This window comes from Malurus melanocephalus, unplaced genomic scaffold, assembly GCF_030028575.1.
Source record: "Malurus melanocephalus ecotype Western Australia unplaced genomic scaffold, MMel_1.1 scaffold_293, whole genome shotgun sequence".
Classification (NCBI taxonomy): Eukaryota; Metazoa; Chordata; class Aves; order Passeriformes; family Maluridae; genus Malurus; species Malurus melanocephalus.
In genome coordinates this window covers 257191-276872 of record NW_026623525.1, presented here as the reverse complement: position 1 = coordinate 276872, position 19682 = coordinate 257191, and the positions used below count along the sequence as shown (strand labels likewise).

General features: G+C 58.0%; 2 protein-coding genes across 11 annotated transcripts in view; one reads left to right on the top strand and one right to left on the bottom strand.

Annotated features, from left to right (window-relative positions):
• Positions 1-58: 58 nt before the first annotated feature.
• Positions 59-11328, bottom strand: TJP3 (tight junction protein 3). Of its 2 annotated transcripts, XM_057376835.1 has the most exons (21): positions 10570-11326; positions 10089-10188; positions 7093-7260; positions 6878-7002; positions 6566-6668; positions 5976-6399; positions 5580-5683; positions 4576-4735; positions 4399-4489; positions 4136-4197; positions 3924-3999; positions 3631-3787; positions 3316-3424; positions 2676-2895; positions 2155-2351; positions 1865-1960; positions 1557-1627; positions 1144-1455; positions 755-1018; positions 484-527; positions 59-367 (listed from the first exon to the last, which is right to left on the bottom strand). In XM_057376835.1, the coding sequence occupies exons 1-21, from the start codon at positions 10761-10763 to the stop codon at positions 268-270; spliced, it is 3177 nt and encodes a 1058-aa protein (XP_057232818.1). In that variant the 5' UTR covers positions 10764-11326; the 3' UTR covers positions 59-267. The 2 variants fall into 2 exon arrangements, with proteins under 2 accessions (XP_057232818.1, XP_057232817.1); XM_057376834.1 differs by having other exon boundaries at positions 268-527; positions 10570-11328.
• A 284-nt stretch (positions 11329-11612) lies between these two features.
• PIP5K1C (phosphatidylinositol-4-phosphate 5-kinase type 1 gamma) overlaps positions 11613-19682 on the top strand; it is a 49481-nt gene continuing 41411 nt past the window's right edge. For 4 of the 9 annotated variants that reach the window (XM_057376876.1, XM_057376874.1, XM_057376873.1 and 1 more), the window contains exon 1: positions 11614-12031. In XM_057376876.1, coding sequence (XP_057232859.1) covers positions 11932-12031 — 100 coding nt within the window. In that variant the 5' untranslated portion in view covers positions 11614-11931. Of the gene's footprint in view, positions 12032-19682 lie in introns of all 9 variants that reach the window. The other 5 variants (XM_057376872.1, XM_057376871.1, XM_057376878.1 and 2 more) reach the window with 3 other exon arrangements.

The window sequence follows — 19682 nt, the reverse complement described above, 5'->3', positions numbered from 1 at the left end:
TCCCAGCAAGGCCACCCTGCTGCACAGTGTCCCCTGCGTGCTGCCACCCAGCATGCCCAGAAACAGCCAGTCCTGATCCAAACATCCCTTTTATTCCAGAAGCAGTGGCTGTGGCCAAAAGGGAAGAAGGCACATGGTGGTGCAAGCACTTGGTGAGGCAGACTACAGCAGGATTGGGCCCAGCCCRGCCACCATGGTACTACCTGAGCTGTCACCTGCAGCAGGGCTGTGGGAGGGCTGGCCCAGAGGGACTGTCCTCCAGTGCCACTACACATCTGTGGCTGGGCCCCAYTCGTAGCCTTCATCCTCATCTGAGTCATCCCTGGCCCGGGTGAACCTCCTCCTCACCGCCTCGTGCTCATATTCCCTGGGGGACAGAAGGGTGGTGATGGTTCTGGGTGACAGGGACAGTGCCCTGCCAGGGCTGTCCCCAGCCCTGTGCTGTCTGTCACCCCATCCCTGCAGTCCCAGGGCACAGGGTACCTGATGCTGTCATAGCGCCGGCCCTGCCGCGGCTGCTTGGGCACCTGGGGGAGAGCAGGGGACAGTCAGGGGCAGGGCAGGGGCTGTGCCCCAGCCTGGGGCATTTGTCCCTGGACACCCAGAAGTGGGCACAGGCACACAGCTGGACCCTGCAGCAGCCAGAGGTGACACACTGCCTGCACCACGAGGATGGGAGTTACCCCCGAGAGCCAGGCACTGTGCCACCCTCTTGTGCCCCACCAGGCCCCTGCAGCATTCTGGGGGAACCCACCTGCTCGCTTAGGTTGTGGCTTGGGGCCAGCTGTGCTGGCTCAGAAGAGTCCAGGCCATGGCTCAGGGCCAGCTGTGCTGGCTCAGAGGAGCGGGCCAGTCCGGGCTGGTCGTAGGCATCCTCTGCCTCGCCATCGGTGTAGGCGCTCGCCTCACCATCTGTGTCATCATAGTCGCTGTTGGCGCGGCTGTCACAYGTCAGGTAGCCTGAGGCCATGCTCGGTGGGTTCAGCAGGTCCAGACTGTCCTCAGGTGCTACATCTGCCTGCAGAGTGGGAATGACAGAGACATGGGACTCCTGCCATGGCAGGGGACACTTGTGGCCCCATCACCTGCCTGGCTGCAGCCCCAGGAGGCCAATCCTCCCCACAGAGAGCCCATGCCCCATACCTGCTCTGCTGTTGTCCAGACAGGCTGGCTTTGCTGTGTCCTTATGATATCCTGGATCTGCTCGTACCAGGCRTTGCTGCCACTGCTGAGGCTGATGGTGGCCGTGAAGAGGTGGCTGCAATACTTCTTCATCTTGTTGGCCTGGGCAAAGAGGCGCCKGGAGCTCTTCCTGGAGTCGGGTGCCAGCCACTGCCGCATGGCCTTGATGCCCTGCCGGCTCTCGGGCTCGCAGAACACCACCACTGGGTAGTATTGCACGTAGTTGAGGCGCTCCACAGCTGAGGGCGTGATGTCCAGCAAGGCGTGCTTGTTCTGGGGCAGGGCACAGCCATCAGCCCTGCAGGGAGCAGGCGTGGGGGCCATGGGCTTTCCACAGACCCCAGCTGGCTCCAAGGAMACGGGAAAGGTCTCACCTTTTCTGCAATCAGCCGCACCGAGTCCAGCTTGATGACCTTGGATGATGCTCCATCTCGGGGCACGCTSGCTGCAGGACAAAGATGGGACATGAGAGCAATTGCACTTCTGACAGCCCCAGGCTGGGCATGGCTATACCYGGCCCCAGGGCTGTGTCCCTCAGGGAGAGGAGGGGAGAGGGTAAATGAACAAAGTGTTGGGGTGTCACAGGGAGGGAGCCTGTGACAGGTAAAGAACTCYCACAGYTCCTGGATTCTGTGGGTCTGGMTGCTGGATATAATTTTCTCCCCAGTRTGGGGACACTTACGGGCGATTTCAAACAGCTCAGGGTGTTCCCTGCTCAGCTTCTGCACAGCRATGTCTGCGATGGGGCCCAGGATCACCACTGGCCGCTTGAAGCTGGCTGTGAGAGGACAGAGGGGCAGGTGGGGAGAGGGCAGAGCTGCCAGCACCTGGGCACCCAGCCCTGCCCCTCACAGTGCCCACAGCCTGTGACTTCCCCTGCTCCTCCCAGGAGAGGAGGGCCCCACCAGCACCGGCAGCAGGCAGTGCCAGGGCCAACGTCCCCGAGGTGGGTCAGGGTGTCCTGGTGCCCACCTTCCTTCAGGACCACCCTCTCATATGGTGGGTAGCGACCCTGCTTTGTGAGGGCAGACAAGTCCTCCCGGCTCTTCCGCAGTATCTTCTTGGCGCCCCGCAAGCCCCGCAGCTTCCAAAACTCAGCCCGTGCCCCAGAGGGGTTGGCACCAGACGTGGCTTTCAGCACTGACTCCAGGCTGGCGATCTGCTCGGCCCTGGRCAAGGAGAGGGCTCAGGACYTGCAGTCTCTGSGTTTACCCCCACCTTGTCTCTGGCYGAGGAGCAGGTCAGAATTTGGCACCCCTGCTCAGTGGCACAGCCAGGTGAGGCTGTGGTAGACCTCTCTCTGAGAAGTTTGGACAACTTGACCATCAGCTGCCCCATCACCCGGGAAGGGATTTCACCAGCTCATGCTTCCCACCAYTGCTCCACCAGTGGTTGCCCTGCCTCTCACTGAGCCCACCATCCAYGTCCCCAGCTCATGTGGGAGCCTTCCCCAGCTCTGCTCATCTCAGGGCTGTTCCCAGCTCCATCCCTACCTGCTCCGGTTGGGGATGATRCCCTTGTCCTGCTCCTGCAGGTCCCTGCCCATGCGCACAGCCAGCCAGCTCCCCAGCCTGCCCCGGTACATGGTGTCCAGCACATGGAACACGTCCCCACGGACAAAGCTGAGCCCTGATGGYGTGTCCTTCTCAAAGTCAAAGTGCGTCCGGATGTAGAATGAGTCACCCACGTTGGACGAGATCATCTTCCTATAAACTGGAGCCCAGGGCAAGAGGTACCATTCAGGGAAATATGAGGAGGCTGAGGAGGAAGATGCTGAAGAGATTTGGGAAGGCACTAGGCTGGCTGGGAGGCTCCATAGTAAACCTTGCTGCTAAGGAGGGTATTAGGGACATCTTTTCCCCCCAGGCATGCCGGGGATAGCAGGATCTGACCCGCCCCAGCACACACTGGCCTCTCCACCTGAGCAATGGTGCCAGAAAGCCTCTGTGCTCCAGAAAGCCAAGGCACAAATAGGGCCACGATGGTCTGGTCCCCTCCCATCAGCTGTGGAGGAGGTAGAAGGAGCACCCTGCGGGGGCAGGAAGGACCATGGCAAGTCCAGCAGGTCTGATGCCCAGAAGAGACAGAGGATGGGAGAGGCACAAGCCCAAGATGAGTCTTGTCATCACTCACTGTCTTGCTTGCTCTGGGTCCACAGCGTGACCTCCTCGCCTGGGGGCAGGGCCATGAGATATTCCACAGCCTCCTCACGGGTCAGGTTCTGGAAACTGGTGTCATTCACCTGCCACAGAGAARCACTTGGACATGGTCCTGCCAGCAGGACAGAGGGCATGGGGACCAGCAGGGGACCCAGGGACAGCAGTGCCCGGGGCAGTGGGAGAGGGAGTTGGTCACTCTGGAGGTGATACTCTAGGAAGGTATTGGACCCAAAAGGGCTGGAGCCGGTCCAGGTGCAGCAGCATGTGGAGCATTTTCAGTGCCACGTACCTGTAGGATCTGGTCACCTTCCCGGACGCCCTGGCTGTCAGCCAGGCTCCCCTCCTGCACRCTCGACACGAAGATGCCCACATCATTGCCACCTGTCAGCCGCAGCCCCACGCTCTGGGCCTTCACAAACCGCACCAGCCTGGAGTTGGTGCTGTACCTGCCACAAGGAAGTACTGTCAGCCCAGTGGTGACGTGCAAGGACAGCACAGAGTAAGTGACCCTGTGACCCCAGCTCTGTGCCAGAGCAGCTCCCCATGTCCTCCAGCCATTCCCCATGCCTCTCACACACATACCCCTCCTTGTGGGCAGCTCGGGCTGTGGGGCTGGTGTGGAGGCTGTGGCCATCCCCCTCCACAGCTTCCAGAAGGTCTGCAGGAAGGAGAGCTAGTCCAGGAGCGGCAGTGGCTGTGCCAAAGCACAGGGAGCCCTGGCACAGCTCTGCCAGAGCTTTGGGCAGTGGAGATGCACAGGAGCCTGGAGCACCCTCAGTGTCCAGTSCACTCACCCGGGCCTCGAGCATCGGCTACAGTCACCTCGGCCACAGGCCTGTCAGATCGTCTCCTCTCCCTGGAACAAGGTCRGGCAGGATTTAGGCAGGGCACAGGCAGGCAGTGTCAAGGGGGCAGTGGAGACTGCAGAGCAAGCTGGGGATGGCAGTACCACCTCCAGGGAAACTGGCAATGGAGAACTGGCATGCCCAAACAAGTGGAGAGCACAGCAGGATCTGCCAGGGGACAGAGGACCTCATGGGGACAGTGTGGGCCTTACGGTGGTGAATTTGTCSTGGCAGCAGCTGGAGGTTGTGGAGAGGCCTCTGGAGATGGCGGGTGGGACAGCTCAGAGTCGATGTCAGAGATATCTGCAGCAACAGGAGGGCAGATGCATCAGTGAGCTGGCAGCCCCGTGCTGTGTACTCAGCCCTGGCCCCACACCGTGTCCCCTCACCATCCATCCGGGAGCTGTCGCTCTGGCTGTCCACATCAGCGATTCTGACCAGGAACTGCCGGTGGTCCCGCAGGATGAGCAAGGTCAGGATCCCCTCTGTCCGCTCAATGAGCTGCTGGGTTTCAGCCAAGGACATGTCCTGGCTGGCCACCCCATTGATCTGGAGGGGCAGAGTGGGAGGCCTCAGGGCATGTGCTCCTGAGAAAGCCACCCCCAGGAATGCCCCATGGGGATGGGATCCTCTGACTGCCATCTTCCTGGTCCMTTYCCAGCCYCTCCAGCCCAGCCTCAGCCATCTGAAGCTTCACCTATCTTGTGTCTCTGTTCCTGGCTGCCTCCTAGTGTGACCTCATTCTGTACAGAGGAAACATTAGCACAGCTAATTAACACCCACTTCCATCTGCCTGGGGCCCTGTCCAGAGGCAGGAGCTCCACAGACCCCTCAGACACCTGAAGCTCAGTTTCCCTGTGCCCTTGGCCCACCATTGTCCTTCCATGCGCTGGCCACCAAGAGCCAGGCCCCACCAAGTCCTAGGGCTGGGATCTCCCTGAGTGGCAGCAGCTTTTCCCAGCAGACTGTGGGATGTAATCCCTTCTCTTTGCCCCAGTGTCACTTTGGCAGCAGCTCCCAGCAGCCACAGGTCTGTCTGGACCAGATGTGCAAACAAAGGGTCTCCCTCCCTTTATTTCCTCCTCCCCAAATACTTCAAGCATCGTTTCACCTGACAAACACCTCCRTGTTTGGGGACATGGACACACAGAGGGGGACCACACACCATGGTCACTGTGCCAGCAAGGACATGCCACTAGCCCTGGCATGCCAGGGAGCTGGGCCCTGAGAGCCCTCGCAGGGTCCCCAGGACAAGCAGAGGGTCTGTGGCAGGGAGTGAGCACCAGACAGAGCTGCCTCCAGCATGGCCATGACTGGCCCCTGCAGGGATGAGCCCTCTAAAGGGGCAGATGAGACCCCCAATGAGTGCTGTGCCCCCCAGGGGCCCCCGTACCTTCAGGATGAGGTCTCCCTCCTGCAAGGAGTTGTCCTTGGCTGCCAGCCCACTCTCCACTATGTGCTTGATGAAGAGCTGACTCCCCAGCTTCAGGCCATACTCTGTATCAGAGAGAGCTGTGATGGTGGCAGAGCCAGGTAGATGCAGGACCCACCCAAGATCCCCCCTCAGCACCATGCCCACAAGCCCCTGCTCCTCTTGGGGCACTGGCAAGCTGAGCTCTGCAACCCCAGGCTGAGCACAGGAGGTTTAGAGCACCAGGCATGGCATGCACTSTCCCCTTACTGCAGCCAGGCCCTGGCACCCACTCTGACATCACCACCTCCCTGGAGGAAGGCATGGCCAAAAATGAGTCAACAAGACCCAGGGACAGCAGGAGCAGGAGGGCCTCACCTTCACTCTGYTTCTGCTTCACCAGGACTGATGTGATGGGCTTCATTGGCACATCCTGGCGTGGCAGCCGTTTGAAGCCCGACACCAAGGCCAGCCCATTGGTGTCCCCATCTTTGCCAAAGGCATTGGCAGAGTGATGCCGGCTGCGGCCTCTCCGATCCGAGCCACTCTGCATCTGGTGGCTGCTGTCCTGGCTTCGCCTCCGGCTCCGTGACACTGGCTTGTGGTGGCGATTGTCATCGTGGTCGTGACCAGAGCTCCTCTCACTGGAGGAGTCCCCATCGTAGCCCTGGTTGTGGTCCAGGTCATCCYGGGAGCAGTGCAGCCTGTAGCCCTCATCCGAGTCGTAGTGCCGGGGCACAGCAGGGGASCCAGGGCTGCTCTTGCTCACAGGCAGCTGAACCTTCCTCGGTCTTTTCAGCGTCTGTGGATGCAAAGYGAGCAGGAGAGGATGGTGGGTATGGCTGTCTCTGCCACATGTCCCTGCAGCAATTCCCGAGCCCTGGTGTGTGTGGGACAGGGGAGCTGGGATGGGGACAGGCACAGTATGAGCACAAAGCAGCCCCCATCCCACCACAAAGCACACCCACAATGTTGGCGATCTTGCCGCAGGTTTTAAGTGTCTGGATGGCGAAGGAGGATGGGACGTTCTCCATGGAAAGGCCATTCACCATCACGATGTGATCCTTCCTCCTGGGAGGGAAGATGCAGCTGTAACTCTGCCCTGGATACAGCTTTCAGCCAGGGAGCTGGTGGTATGGCGAGTGTACCCCAAGGGACCCATTCCAGCCAGCCAGGGCAACAGTGGTGCATGGCCCTGTCCCAGCAGGAACAATTCTCCATCTTTCCCACCCTCACTGGCAGTGGGCACCCCGTGTGTCCCCACATCCCCGTGCACTCACTGGAGCTGACCCATCGCTGGTCCCCCGGACACCACATCCGAAACAAACACTGCTGTGTCCCCAGTTGTCCTGTTGGGACGGTCACGGCCTCCAGAGACAGCAAAGCCAAAGCCCCGGTGAGGGTCCTAGTGGGGGTGGGCAGAGGGGGCTCAGGCCGAGTTGACCCCACAGACCCCATCCCCTCCCACAGCAGGGCCACCCTGGGCCATACTCGCCTTGCTCAGCGTCACTGTGTGCTGCTCCCAGATCACCATCTCCTCCATGGTGGGCACCCACCAGCCCAAGCTGGGGGGAGTGGYGGTGGCAGCTGGCCGGCGAGGGGGCTCCGACCGGCTTCGGCTTCTCTCTGCAGCTGCTGGCCCCTTCCTCAATCCAACATCGGGCTGCAACAAAGAGCAGCAGCAAAGCTGAGCCACAAGCACTGGGGACTGTGAAGCTGCAGGGGACAGAGCTCCATAGTGCCAGGACACCAGGACTGGCAGCTGTGTCACACCCCAGCCYAACCCTGCATGGCTCTGAGCCCAGAGCTGCCTCTGTGCACCATCCAATCTCCCTGCTGGGGGTCCATATCTGCCCCCTCAGGCATGCGTCCATGGAAGGGGAGGTTTCACACAGGGCAAGGACAGGACCCATCTCCATGGTCGGGACCCCCTGTCCATGCCATCCTTGTGGTCTCACTCCGCTCTGTTCCCCTGGAGCGAGCGGACCTTGGGGCGCTGCTTTGGATGGTGTTTCAGTGCCTGTCCACCTGCTCTGGGCTCCAGCAGCTCTGCCAGCTGGTTTGGCAGCACCACTGCCCCAGTTTCACCATTTGGTTTCCCTGTGTTTTTCCCAGATCCAATGTTTTCCACCTAGAACAGATGAGCCTGACTGACAGGCTGAGGGCTGAACTTYTGGGATAGGCCCAGAGATCTCCAGCAAGTCCTGGCTCCCTGGAGGGAATGTGAGCATGAACCCAGACAGACGTGCCCACGTGTGTGGGAAACAGTDGGACCAGAGCCTCCCATCAGTTCCCAYGGGGTGGGACAGGGAARAAGCCACTTTGATCAGRGCCTCACAGAATCYCAGAATCATCAAGGCAGGAAGAGGCCTTCAAGATCATCAAGTCCAACTGTTACCCCAAGACCACCATAATCACRCCTAAACTATGTCCCCAAGTGCCACATTAAGACATCTCTTGAATGCTTCCAGGGATGGTGAYTCCRGTACCTCCYTGAKCAACTTATTCCATTGCCTGACCACTCTTTCAGTGAAAAAAACATCTAGTATCTAATCTGAACCTCCCCTGSTTCATTTCCTCTGGTTCTGTCACTTGAGACACGGCAGAAGAGGCTGATCCTGACCTCACTACAATCTCCTTTCGGAAGCTGCAGARAGCAATGAGGTCCCCRAGCATCCTCTTCTYCAAACTGAAGACYCCCAGTTCCTGTGGTGCCCAAGGGCTCTGGAGTGCCTGTGCTCATTCATGACAGCCCCACAAGGCAGCACAGCCACCCTCAAGCCCAGACAGGGATCCCCACACTGGTGCCACAGGGAGCTCTAAACCGCAAAAACCCCTTCAGGAATTAGCCATGGGGCAGCTTTGGTGGTACTGGGAGGCCCCATGGCCAATGTCAGGGGGGATGCCACATCAGGAATCTGGCAGTGGGCAGCCAGCCTGGGCAAGTGCGGCAGCTCAGCCCCAGCACAAGGAGCAGTGCTGCACAGCCAACTCAGACCCTGAAACGAGAGCTGGTAGAGCCCCCGAAACGAGACACAGCTCACTGCAGCCCCGGGAGGGCTGGGGGAGGCCCAGGGTAATCATTCACCCATTGGGCGGGCTGCAGCCACAGGCGTGGAGGGCAGAGTCCTCTCTGCGTCACCTGAAACCAAGCCAAGTGCTTCCCTGCCACCCAGGGACACGCAGGACCAGGGGGTAACTGGGGATGGGCAGCACCCACTGTCCTGTACTGGCACTGGGAAAGCTGGTAATTAGACAGGAACTCCCAGTGTGGCACTGGGGTTGTTTCAGCTGTGTCGCCAGTGTCATTCATGCTACTGAACACCTGTAGGTGATGTCCTGAGCCAAGCAACACCAACCTGGGGCAGCCARGATCATCCCTCTCCCTAGGGTGGTGACAGCAGCTCAGTGCCTCTCACTATYCCCATCTGGCTCCCACTACAGTCCCATCACTGGGGGGGCCACAAACTGGCCACAAACCTGCATCCTACTGCCACCCGTTGCTCTCTCTGGGCACTGGCAGGAGCAGCATGGGGCTAGCAGCAACTCCCATATCGTCAGCAGCACCCTCAGTGCCCACGGTGCCACCAACACCTGTCCCTGTCCCCAATCTCCCCCCAAGACCTGGCGCRGGGCCTGCCCCAGTCAAAGGCCGGAGGCTGGCAGCAGGAGGAGCCGGCTCAGCCGGTTTCCGACAGAAACCAGCCCGCACCTGGAATGGCCCCGCAGGGAGAGGCAGTATCTGGGCAGAGCTGACCAGGGCCCAGCTCGACACACCCATCACCGGGCACCGGCAGCACTGGGAGCCCCACACTGCCCCACACATGGACCATGGCAGCATCTCCTAAGGGTTCTAAAACCAAACAAAGCTGGGCTGTGCTGGGGCTGCTCATCTGACTGCCAGGTCTCCAGTTCAGGGGCTGTGCCTGGCTCAGGTGATACCACCAGCAATGCCCGCCATGGGGACACTAACGAGTTGGGGGATCATTTATCCCTGTCCACCCCAGCTGTGCTCCACAGCCAACTGCACCATGTTTCCCAACCTGCCTTCACTGACAGGCATCCACATCCTGAGACCTCAAAAGTCTTCCTGGAATCAGCGAGCGAGGTCCCTGCTTTCAGCCAGTGCTGCAAAACCACTCGTCCCTTGTCTAGTTCTGGCCATGCAGCACTGGAGTCCCGGATCCCTCCAGTAGCTGCTCTATCCCACTCCCATCCACGGAGCCCTATCCTGCCCTGGGAATCAGCCTCTGGAAGAGCTGTTCCGGAYCGTGTGTAAATCAGCAGGATAGAGGCACGTCCTCCAGCCCCGGGGCATGGAGTTGCGATCCTCCGGGATATCTCCCTGCCATGGGGCAGAGCTCCAGGAGGATCACCGGGTACTAGAGCCACCCAGAGAGRGACAAAGCATGGACAGTTGCCCGGTGAAAGAAGGGCTGAAAGCCAGAAAGCACGGCCGACAGATCCCGGAGGACAGAGTTGGGCACTCACCGAGCCTCGGATCCGACCAGGAAGGAGCTGAGCTTCGGGGCTGGTGGCAGTTGTGTCACTCCAGGGTGCCTTGCGTAACCCTTTGTGGCCCAGACTCTGCCTGCAGCAGGGAAGGAGCAGGAAGGGGGTCCCGTAGCAGCTTCACRGGCACAGCAGGTCTCCCGGAGGGCWGTCCCTGGTGTCCTCCACCGTGATGGTGGTTCAGCCACCTACATTCACCACCCTCCCAGCGCTGCACCGGGACAGGTGCACAGGATGCTGGTGGTAGCAGTGCCTTGGAGATAGGGGTCGTCCCCCATCATTGCCCCGTCCAGGGAAGTGGTGGGGCTCTGCCCCGGACTCCCAAACCCTCCCAGAGTCACCTACTGCCCCAAGAGAGGAGAGACACGGGGGCCAGCCAGGGGATCCCTGTGCTGTAGGTGTGAGAGAAGCTGGTGATGGCTGCTGCCCCCTCCTCCCCTTCCCTTGCCCCTGTCCGCACCTGGGGATGAGCCCCCCGTCATCCCTTGTCCCGCGGGGCCGCTTTCCTGCGGTGACAGCGATCAGGTCCACGCCGCGCCTCTCCGCCTCCCGCCGGGGCCGGTACCGCTCCCAGCCCAGCGCTGSGGCGGCGTGGGGGGACCAGTTCCTGCGGAAGCCCCCGGCCCGCAGCCGCCACCCCGGAGCCGGGGCCATGCCGCCGCCTGCCCCTCCGCTCGCTCCTCGGCACCGGCTGCTCCCGGCCAAGCCCCGCCGGCCCCACGGGGAGCCTGGAGCAGCTCCCGGCGCTCCCCAGAACCAGCCGCGGCAGGGAGTCCCTGTGGCGGGAGCCGGCGCCGCCGAGCAGCCTCATTAGTGTCGGTGATTCCAATGCAGCCTCCCAGCCGGGGCTACCCATCGGGGACACGCGTGGCCCCGGGGCCCGAAAAACCGGCGGGGCCGGCCCGGGCTGACCCGCGCGCCTGGAGCTGACCCGGGCCCGGGCCGGGCGGCGCCACTAGATGGTGCCTCAGGGCCGGGAGGAGCCGGGCCGCGGTTCGGGCTGGGAACCAGCGGCGCTGAGAGGCCCCAGGACCGCGCAGAAGGGAGAGACCGTATCCAGGTCCCGGTGCACGGCGGGCACAGCCTAGCCCGGCGGATTGTGCGGCTGCCGGCAGCCCCGGAGAAAGGGAGAGMGGGTAGSCGGCGCCCRGCACCGGGAAGGCACCGGGAAGGTCCCGGTCCGACGGGGGCACCGCGGTGGGAACCGGAGCCACGGAGGGACCAGCGGCGTGGGGTCGGCGGGCACTACTGGCCACGCCCCCGTCGGAGCCCCGCCCCACATAAACCACGCCCCTGCTGCCAGGTGTATCGGCAGGCCCCGCCCCTGCTGCCATGGCGACGGACAGGCTCCCGCCCTCCTGGTGCCCCGCCTCTACCGTCATAGCAACCGGCAGGCCCGCCCCCGCTGAGCCCCGCCCCCGCTGCCATGGTGACCGCAGGCCCCGCCCCCGCTGCCATGGTGACCGCAGGCCCCGCCCCCGGCCCTGTGGTGTTTCCCCCCTGCTGTAGGGAGCGCGGCTGCTGCACCGTGAGGGAGAGGCGGGAGTTGCTGCGGCCTCCCTATCACCCCCCATCGAATTCCACAGTCCGCCGGTTATCGCGACAGCCCGCCACCGCATCGCGATYAACCCCGGCGGAAGAGCCCCGCTGTGCTTCCGGCACTGGTCGGGGCGTGTCTGGCCGCGGCACCACCCGCGCTCTATGGTCCGCGGTGCTCCCAGGGTCCCCCGCGCCGCGGCCGGTACTCCAGAGGAGCGCGGCGGCGGGCGCTGGCCTGTCCGGGGCCTGTCTTGCCCCGGGGCTGCGCCTGCCCGCGGCCGCCATGGAGCTGGAGGTGCCTGAGGAGGCGGAGGGCTCGGCCGCGGCGGGTGCCGGTGCCATCAGTCCGGAGGCCGGCGTGGGGGGACCGGACGAGTCAGGAGGTAACGCGCCGCGAGCACCGGGGACTGTCCCTGCCTGTCCCCCACCCCGCCGGACCCCGGCGTGTCCCCGTGTCCCGCTGGCTCTCAGTGGTTCAGCCCAGTCGTCCCTCTGGCCGGGCCCCCCCGCGGGGCGCTCGGAGTGGTTTGGCCCAGCCCCCCCCCCGCCGGAGTGCGCCCCCCCAGACACCGCGTGGTCCCGTCCAACTGCTGCTTCTCTTCTCTTCTCCCCTGGACCCGGCATGGTTCGGCCCCGGCCCGCGGCTCCTGCACACCGAGGGACACTGCGATGGGGCTCCCTTGTCTCTGCCCTCGGGAGTCTCGGAGCGGCGAGGGCAGCGGCGACCCCTGGACCACCGAGCGGGAYACAGGCCGCCTGCCTCCGGAACTGCTCCCAGTCCCGGCACCGGCCCTGGGTGGACCAGTCCCGGTCCTGCCCTGGCCCTTCTCGAGGGTCCCTCCCCGGAGATTACAGGGGCTGAGTGGTGGGGTTACTAGTGGAGCCGGACAGACCCTGTCAGCGGGGTGGGGTACTTTGTCGTGGGCCGGGGTCCCTCCCACCGCAGGGGGCCCGTTTGTCAGGGCCCAGAGCGAGTCCGAGCCTGATAGCGGCATTAGGAGAAGGTTTGGGCTTCCTTAGTGGCAGGGTTCCTTAGTTCCTCGCATCCATGAGGCTGTGCCTGTTCTCCTGCCYCCGCCTCCGCTGCTGCCTAATTATTTCTAGTTCATTGACAGCCTCAGGATTGCTGGCTGAGCCGTGCTCGTGGTGTTCAGCCCCACTGCTGCTGGGCTGACAGGTTCCGCTGCGGTGCTCCAGGCACCTGCTAGAGTCCGAGATGCTCAGAGGGTTTGGCAGTGAGCTGACAGCAATCTTCGTGTCGTCAGGCCTTTAAATGAGCATCATTTTTGAGGACCAGCTAATTACAGTGGAAGTCGAGCTGGTTTTGCAGATGTCGTCTGCTGTGCCGGCAGGATGGGTGTAATGTGTAACTTTGGATAAGGTGCCTAGGTTTAGGCTCAGAGAAGCTGTCCCTAGCCGTCCTGCTGCTGTTCATCAGTGCTGCAAGGAAGTGCAGGGGCTGGCAGCCTGCAGCCTGCCTCCCCAAGGCTGTTTGCCATGTTCCCACACACCCTTGCACCTCTTTTTGGGAGCGTTCTCCCACCATGGAGAGGGGTGGCTGGTGATGCCAAGGGAGTGAGAACCTCTTGCTGATCAGAGTCACAGAACCGTTTGGGCTGGAAGGGACCATAAAGCCCATCTTGTTCCTCCCTTCTGCCATGGGCAGGGACACCAATGAACAGTTAAAATATCATTTGTTCTTCTGCTTTCCTGCTCTCYKTTTTGGTTTTTGAGGAGGGTAGAGGGTTGTTGCTCAGGATTAGGCAAAATGTTTATGGAGACTGTTGTTCTTCTTCCATAAGCAAGTAAACCTGAATTTATGAACCTGTAGGCTGTCTTATCTTACGCTGATAGTAAAAAAGATGAAACAGAGCCAGTAATCTCACCGATGCTTTGATTTCTCAAGTCAAGTTGCTTACTCCTCTCTTGGGTAGCGTCCAAGTTGTGTCACTTGGCCTCAGCCGCACTTGCAGCTGGAGCTCCCAGGGGGCTGGAAACAGCATGCACAACAGCAAAGAAGTGTTTGCTGGAGAAGAGCAAACCCCGAGGGATGGAGGTGGCCTTTGGGGGGCTGTGGGAAAGCACARCTGCACCCGCTCAGTGGGGACTGTGCTGCAGGTCTGGGATTGTCACTGTGCTCCATGGTCTGAACTGGGACACAAATCCCCGTAACTCTGGTGCCTTTGCTGCTGTGTGGAGGTGTTGAAGTGCCCATGACCCACATGGGTGCTTTGTGAAGCTCCCCTTGTGCTCATTGCTCTGCCTGTGCCTCTGATGGAGGATCAGCACTGTAGTTGAAACCAGCTCCCTGRCTCCTGGCTGGAGAAGAGGCATTAGGGTGCTGTGTTCTGCCTGAACAACATGGCAGGGCTAATCCAGACTGTGGGTTAGGCCAGCAAAGACCYTCCCCAAGCCCTCAGTAATTATAGAGGAGAGCCTGTTAGTCTGGGACAGGAGTAAGACTGCATGGAGAAGGGCTGGAAGCTGGGGAGGCCTTGGCAGTAGGTTGACTTAAGGTACAGAGAGTGTTCTGAAGGGAGCTTTTGGAAATCTTATACTTTGAGGGAGAAAACCTCATTGCCAGCAGCAGGGCTCATTCAGCAGCACATAAGCCCARTTCGTGCCTTCCTGAGACCTTGGTTTCAAAGTTCTAAGAAGTTTTTGTGACAAGTTGAAGAGGGAGTTTCAAAATCTAATGGGTGCAAATGCTTGCTGTATGTTCTTCCTGAATCTGTACCCTCATGCCCTGGGGAGGAATGGCAGGGAGTGTAAGAGGTTGCTTCATGGTTCTGGCAAGCTGTGGGCAGGACAGAGGTGGTGTGGGTGGTACAGTGCTGTGGGGTGGCAGATGAGCACTGGGCTTGCTCGGGCTGGGGTGCCCTGATCCCAGGGGTGGTTAGGAAAGCAAATGGAACATTGCCATTCCTCTAGACAGGTGCAGTCTGGAGACAGCATGTTCTGGAAACCCTTTTTCCAGGGGTGGTCAAGTAATGGGAGGGCTGTTGATACAAAAGAACTAGCACTGTCCAGCTGTTGGCAGCAGGTCTTGCCTCCAACATCTCCTTTCTAAAGTGGGAATTCTCAGTCTGATGGCAAAGTAAAGTTGACATCGGATTAATTTCCTTTGTTCAGATCTCTGGTTGCGTGGGTTGCAGTCTGCCCATCATTTACGGCCCAGAGTGGGAGCAGAAGCCTCCAATTATTCTTCAGGGTTGGATTCTTCTGCTTTGGGGAGCTAAAATGATTTAACAAGGATCTATACTCTTGGACAGTTGTCTCACTGTAGCTCAAGCTAGAGGAGCAAGGTGAAGATCCCACCCCCATCCAGGTGTGCTGGGTGCTGGTGGCACGTGTGTGGCTGGGAAAGCACTGGGAGAGCATTGATTGCGACATCCCAGCTCCAGTATTGCAGCTCTTCCCTCTTAGCAGTGATAACTTTGAAGTGACTTTTGAAGGGTTGCTGGAAGCATTTTTTTTCAGTGAGCAGATTAGAGATAAGAGAAGAATTCCACCCTGTGGGGCATAAGCAGTTCCCCAACTCGATGAAGAGGGGAAATTGGAGAGAGCTTATCAGCTTGAGGAAAAATCAAATGTAAACATCATCCCCAGCATGATTATGGTTCACAGCTTAGTTAGATGTCACATGCCTCTGTGCTGTGAAATGGTGCTGGCGAGGATGATTACAGAGGGAGTCAGCCAGGCAGGAACAGGCAGAAAAACACCCTGCGCCTTGAACTCTTAAAGACCCTGCAGTTACTTCACAGTCAATAAGTCACAGCTCAGCTGCAGGGAAGGAGGAAGGCAATGAAAATAGAATTCAGGCTGCTCTGGCAAATTAATTGTTCTTTAAGATATGAATCGACTGGAAGCACACAGGGAAGCTGGAATGATGAGGCCTGGGAGCTGGAAAGGGCAGTGGGGAGGTGTGTACAAGCAGGGAGGTGTGGGCCCTGCCCAAAGGATGCCGAGCCTGCCTGTATTGGTGTCAGGGCAGGCTGGAGAACACACAGGGCAGGGAATGATTAATCTCATTTTCATTAACCAGCATTTGGCATTGGCCTGTATGTACCAGCCCATTCCACTGCAGCTGGGACCAAGCCTGGCAGAGTTGYCACTGCCACATCCCACTTGGGAGGTGCATGGGCCTCTCTGGAAGAGTTCCTCAKGGAATGACCTGAGTGGATTCAGTATGAGCAGTGCATCATTTTGGGAACTATTATTGAAGTGATTCGCTGCCATGACCATTATGGGCTCTTGCCAGATGCACAATCTTAATAAATATGGTTTTCCCTTATAAGGTGGTTATAGGCTGAAAAGCAGCAGCAGGAATTCAAGCACTCTCTTCCTTCATGGATACATCTTTCARTCGGCACCAGTTGTCTCCAGAAATAGTTCTGCCATGGCTGTGTGATACCCTGACAAAGACTCAAGARCCCTTCTCATCACTTGCTGCTTCAGCTTTGCCAATGTTTGATTTTTCCCACCCATCCTTTTTAGGCTGCCAAGTGTATTCCCATGTTCCATGATAAATYTCTAGAGGCCTGGCAGGTGTCTCACTCCTGACATGGATGTGGTACCATGGGCTTGCTGGGACCTAGTGGTATGAGATTAGTGCATAAGAGAATTGTAGGTGTTACATGGGGGGGTCATTAACTTGTGACTCAAAAAGCAGAAACCACTGCACTTTTTGCACTTACACTGGGAAGTGTCAGAAGTGAAGTAGGAGGGAACGTTTGCTAATCCCAGTGCAAAGATTTGTTGTTGGCTTTGTTTRGGTGGAAGTGAACATTCAATGCTCCCATCCACATGCTCCCTCTCAGCATGGTGAAAGAGCTGCTGGCCAGGTTGCTAGCAGGAGATGCTCCTTCTATCATCCTGGCTGCAGGAAAGTGGGAGTCAAAGCAGGTTCTGCCTTGCCCAGAAGGTGTGATCCCATGGGTGCACCCTCAAGGATCTCCTCAGGCTCCCAGGGAAGCTGGCAGGGGCAGTGGTTATTGGAGCAGGCTGCCAGTTTTGGGACATGCTCTCTGGTTTAACACAGGGGCCTTGGCACCTCCTTACATGCTTACATTGGGAGAGAAGTGACTCAAAATGTTTGAATCAAAGAATTCGATTCAATTCACAGAATCGAAGAATGGTTTGGGTGGGAAGGAATCGTCTCATTCCAACCCCCTACTACGGGCAGGGATGCCTTCCACTAGACTAGGGTGCTCCAAGGCCCATCCAGATTGGCCTTGAAACTCATGAATAACAGCAGAACAGCAGGAGATGGCCGAGGTGGGGTGTTTTCTTCCCATTAAGTCTTTCCAAGTCTCTAACCAAGATCTTTGATAGTCCCCTTTGATTTGTTTAATAACCCAGTGACAGTGTTGCAGTTCTTCACCCATCCCACAGGCCTACAAGCTGGGTTACCTCATGAATGTGCCCAACAACATAATTTTTTGTCACATCAGACTGACCATCTGATCATGTCTGCAGGGCTGGGCAGAAGCTATTTTTAAGCATTGTGCAGGTGCAAAGCCCTAATTGCTTGGTGTGGACTCCCCATAAGTACTTAYTGTTAGATAGATATATAGACAGACAGATAGATAGACAGACGCACTTCTGTGGTRTTTCACCATTTCTAAATCCATGGTGAATGCAGGAACTCAAAGGAGAAAAATACTATTGTGTTCTGTAAATCTTTGGCGAAGCAGAATTCCTGGCTGTGCATGCTCTGGGTGTTTGCTGCTGGCTGAGGGTGCCTGTGCAGCCACTTGTGTTTTCCTCTGATGCTGGGATGAGGACACAAGCCATGCTGAGCCCCAACTGCTGGCTGTGCCACCGTGGGAATGCATTGACAGCCAGGAAAAGACATGAGCACAGCAGAGAGGGAAATCAAGGTACTGTGAGGGCCTGGAAACCAAAGGCTGTTTAATGCTGAAATGAAACAAAAACACAAGAAAGAAGAGGGGCGTGTAGAAAACCAAACTTGTGGCCTGTCTGAAGTGGRTTTGGTCTTGATCCCCATCAACACAAACCTCAGCAGAGCCCAGCATTGCTCACCTGCCTGGCTGGGGAACATGTGCCAAAGGGAAAGCAGCTGCTGGTTTTCCCAGGCTCTCTACCTGATCTGGGGAGAACTTGCAGACCGAGTCACTGGACTGGGAACCTGACTTCTCCAAGAACCCTGCACCAGCCAATGATCATAAGATGGTGTTGGAGCTTTTCCTTCTTAGCTAGGTGYTTGAAATACTCACTTTCTAAGCAGCCTGGCACTTGTTTGTTTGRTTTTTTCAGTGGTGCCAATCAGTGGGTTAACCTCCAGACTTTCTGGAAACTGTTTTCTGTAATTAAAAAGCTARAAGGGATTAGAGCAGCTTTTCTGTCACTTTGTCTCCTCACCCATATATTTAGCAGAAAATGCTGTCAACCCCTAATTAGGTGTCATCGTCTTCCATGGTTTGTTCTTGTGGCTTCCCCAGCTTACATGTGGGTTTTGGCACTGGCTTGTGGTGAATTACCAGGCTGAGTCACAGGACATGCTGTGGTGGGGAGGAAATCAGGAGCTGGCAGTGTGCTGGGTTGCTCTAGTTTCCCAGCTCTGTCCATGTCGCTGGTCACCACTTACCATGATGTGTTTTTATCTCACAGCTCTGAGGAGAGGCTGCGAGTCCCTTTGCTTATCTTCCAGTTTCTTTGAAAGCTGCAATCTTTCAGCTACAGCATGCCCACCACTCTTTCCTAATTCTTTTGAAAGTATATAAATATGTACAACTAGGGAGTCAGTGTGTGATATGAAGGGTTCTCTTAAATATTTACTGTAACACAGAAACAGGCTGGAATAATCCACATGTGAAGAAGAACAGTGTTCTTTTATAGCATGGAACTGGCATGTTCTTTACAGTTGCTTCTCTGGCAGATGCYGATGAGAAGTGCTGTCTCTCTGGATAACTGCTTGACTTTGGATCTGGAGTTGCAGGAAATGAACTTCACTGTGTCCAACCACTGTCTGTGCAGTTTGCATTCAGTGTGAGGAGTATAAATGCTTTGCAGACTTGTCCAGGGGGTCCAGTCCTCATGTCCTCTGTAATCAGCAGAATCTGAATGTTTTCTTTGCAGAAGTGGCTACCAGAGAGGGTGGGAAAGACTTTCTGGGTGAAAAGAGAAGATGGAAACCAGCTGTTTGCTTTCGTCGATGAAGACCTGCCTGATGCATGAGGAGTGTTTGAAAGGCAAGGGCCCACATTCCAGAAGCACACCTCTAGCTGCTCCTGCTGCCTAAGGCACTACTTGATCCTGCAAAAGGGAACCAGGTCATGGCCCAGGTTTTGTCACAAGACCAGCCTCGGCAGACCCACATCCATGACTGAAAGAGCGTGGAGATTAGCTGAGCATGGGAACAGCACAGGCAACAGCCTCTGTCTTTGTTCTGGGTGAAACAGCTCAGTCTCCTGAACTGGGAGGAATTAATGGATTATAAGATGAGGGCAGCTTTGCCTTGTTTGTGGTCATCAAAACGCAGCAGTGCTGCTGGGACGGTGCTGCTGGTGCTGYGGCTGGTGGGGAGCTCGGCACTGGTCAGACTCCACAGAGCTCAAACACGGCTTTTAGCTTTACTGCTTAATGTTCCACCTCTCCCAGCCATGGTTGGTTCAGGTTCTGTTGTGTGCTCTGGCTGCAGCTGTTAAAGCTTTCCTGCTTCTCTCCTGTGGGAGCTCTTGCATGGAGTTTGGTGGCTCCTGCAAAATGAGTTTTCCATGCTCTGGGGGCCCGTTTAGGTACAGCAGCTGTTAATTCTTCATTGAAACTCAGTGATGCTTTTTTGGACAAAGCTCTGTCGAACTGCTTACTCTTCACATTCAAGTTGTCTGTGTTCCTGWATCGTGGCAGACACCTCCTAATTTCTTTTCCAGAAGATCTGGTAGTGCTTTGACCTCCGCCATCTCCTGGAGGAAATGCAGCTCACCAGAGGAAGGGAGTGTTGGGCTGGGAGCCAGTCGGGTCTCTACTCCTTCACTGAAATTAGTAAATCAGAGTAATTCCACAGCTGTT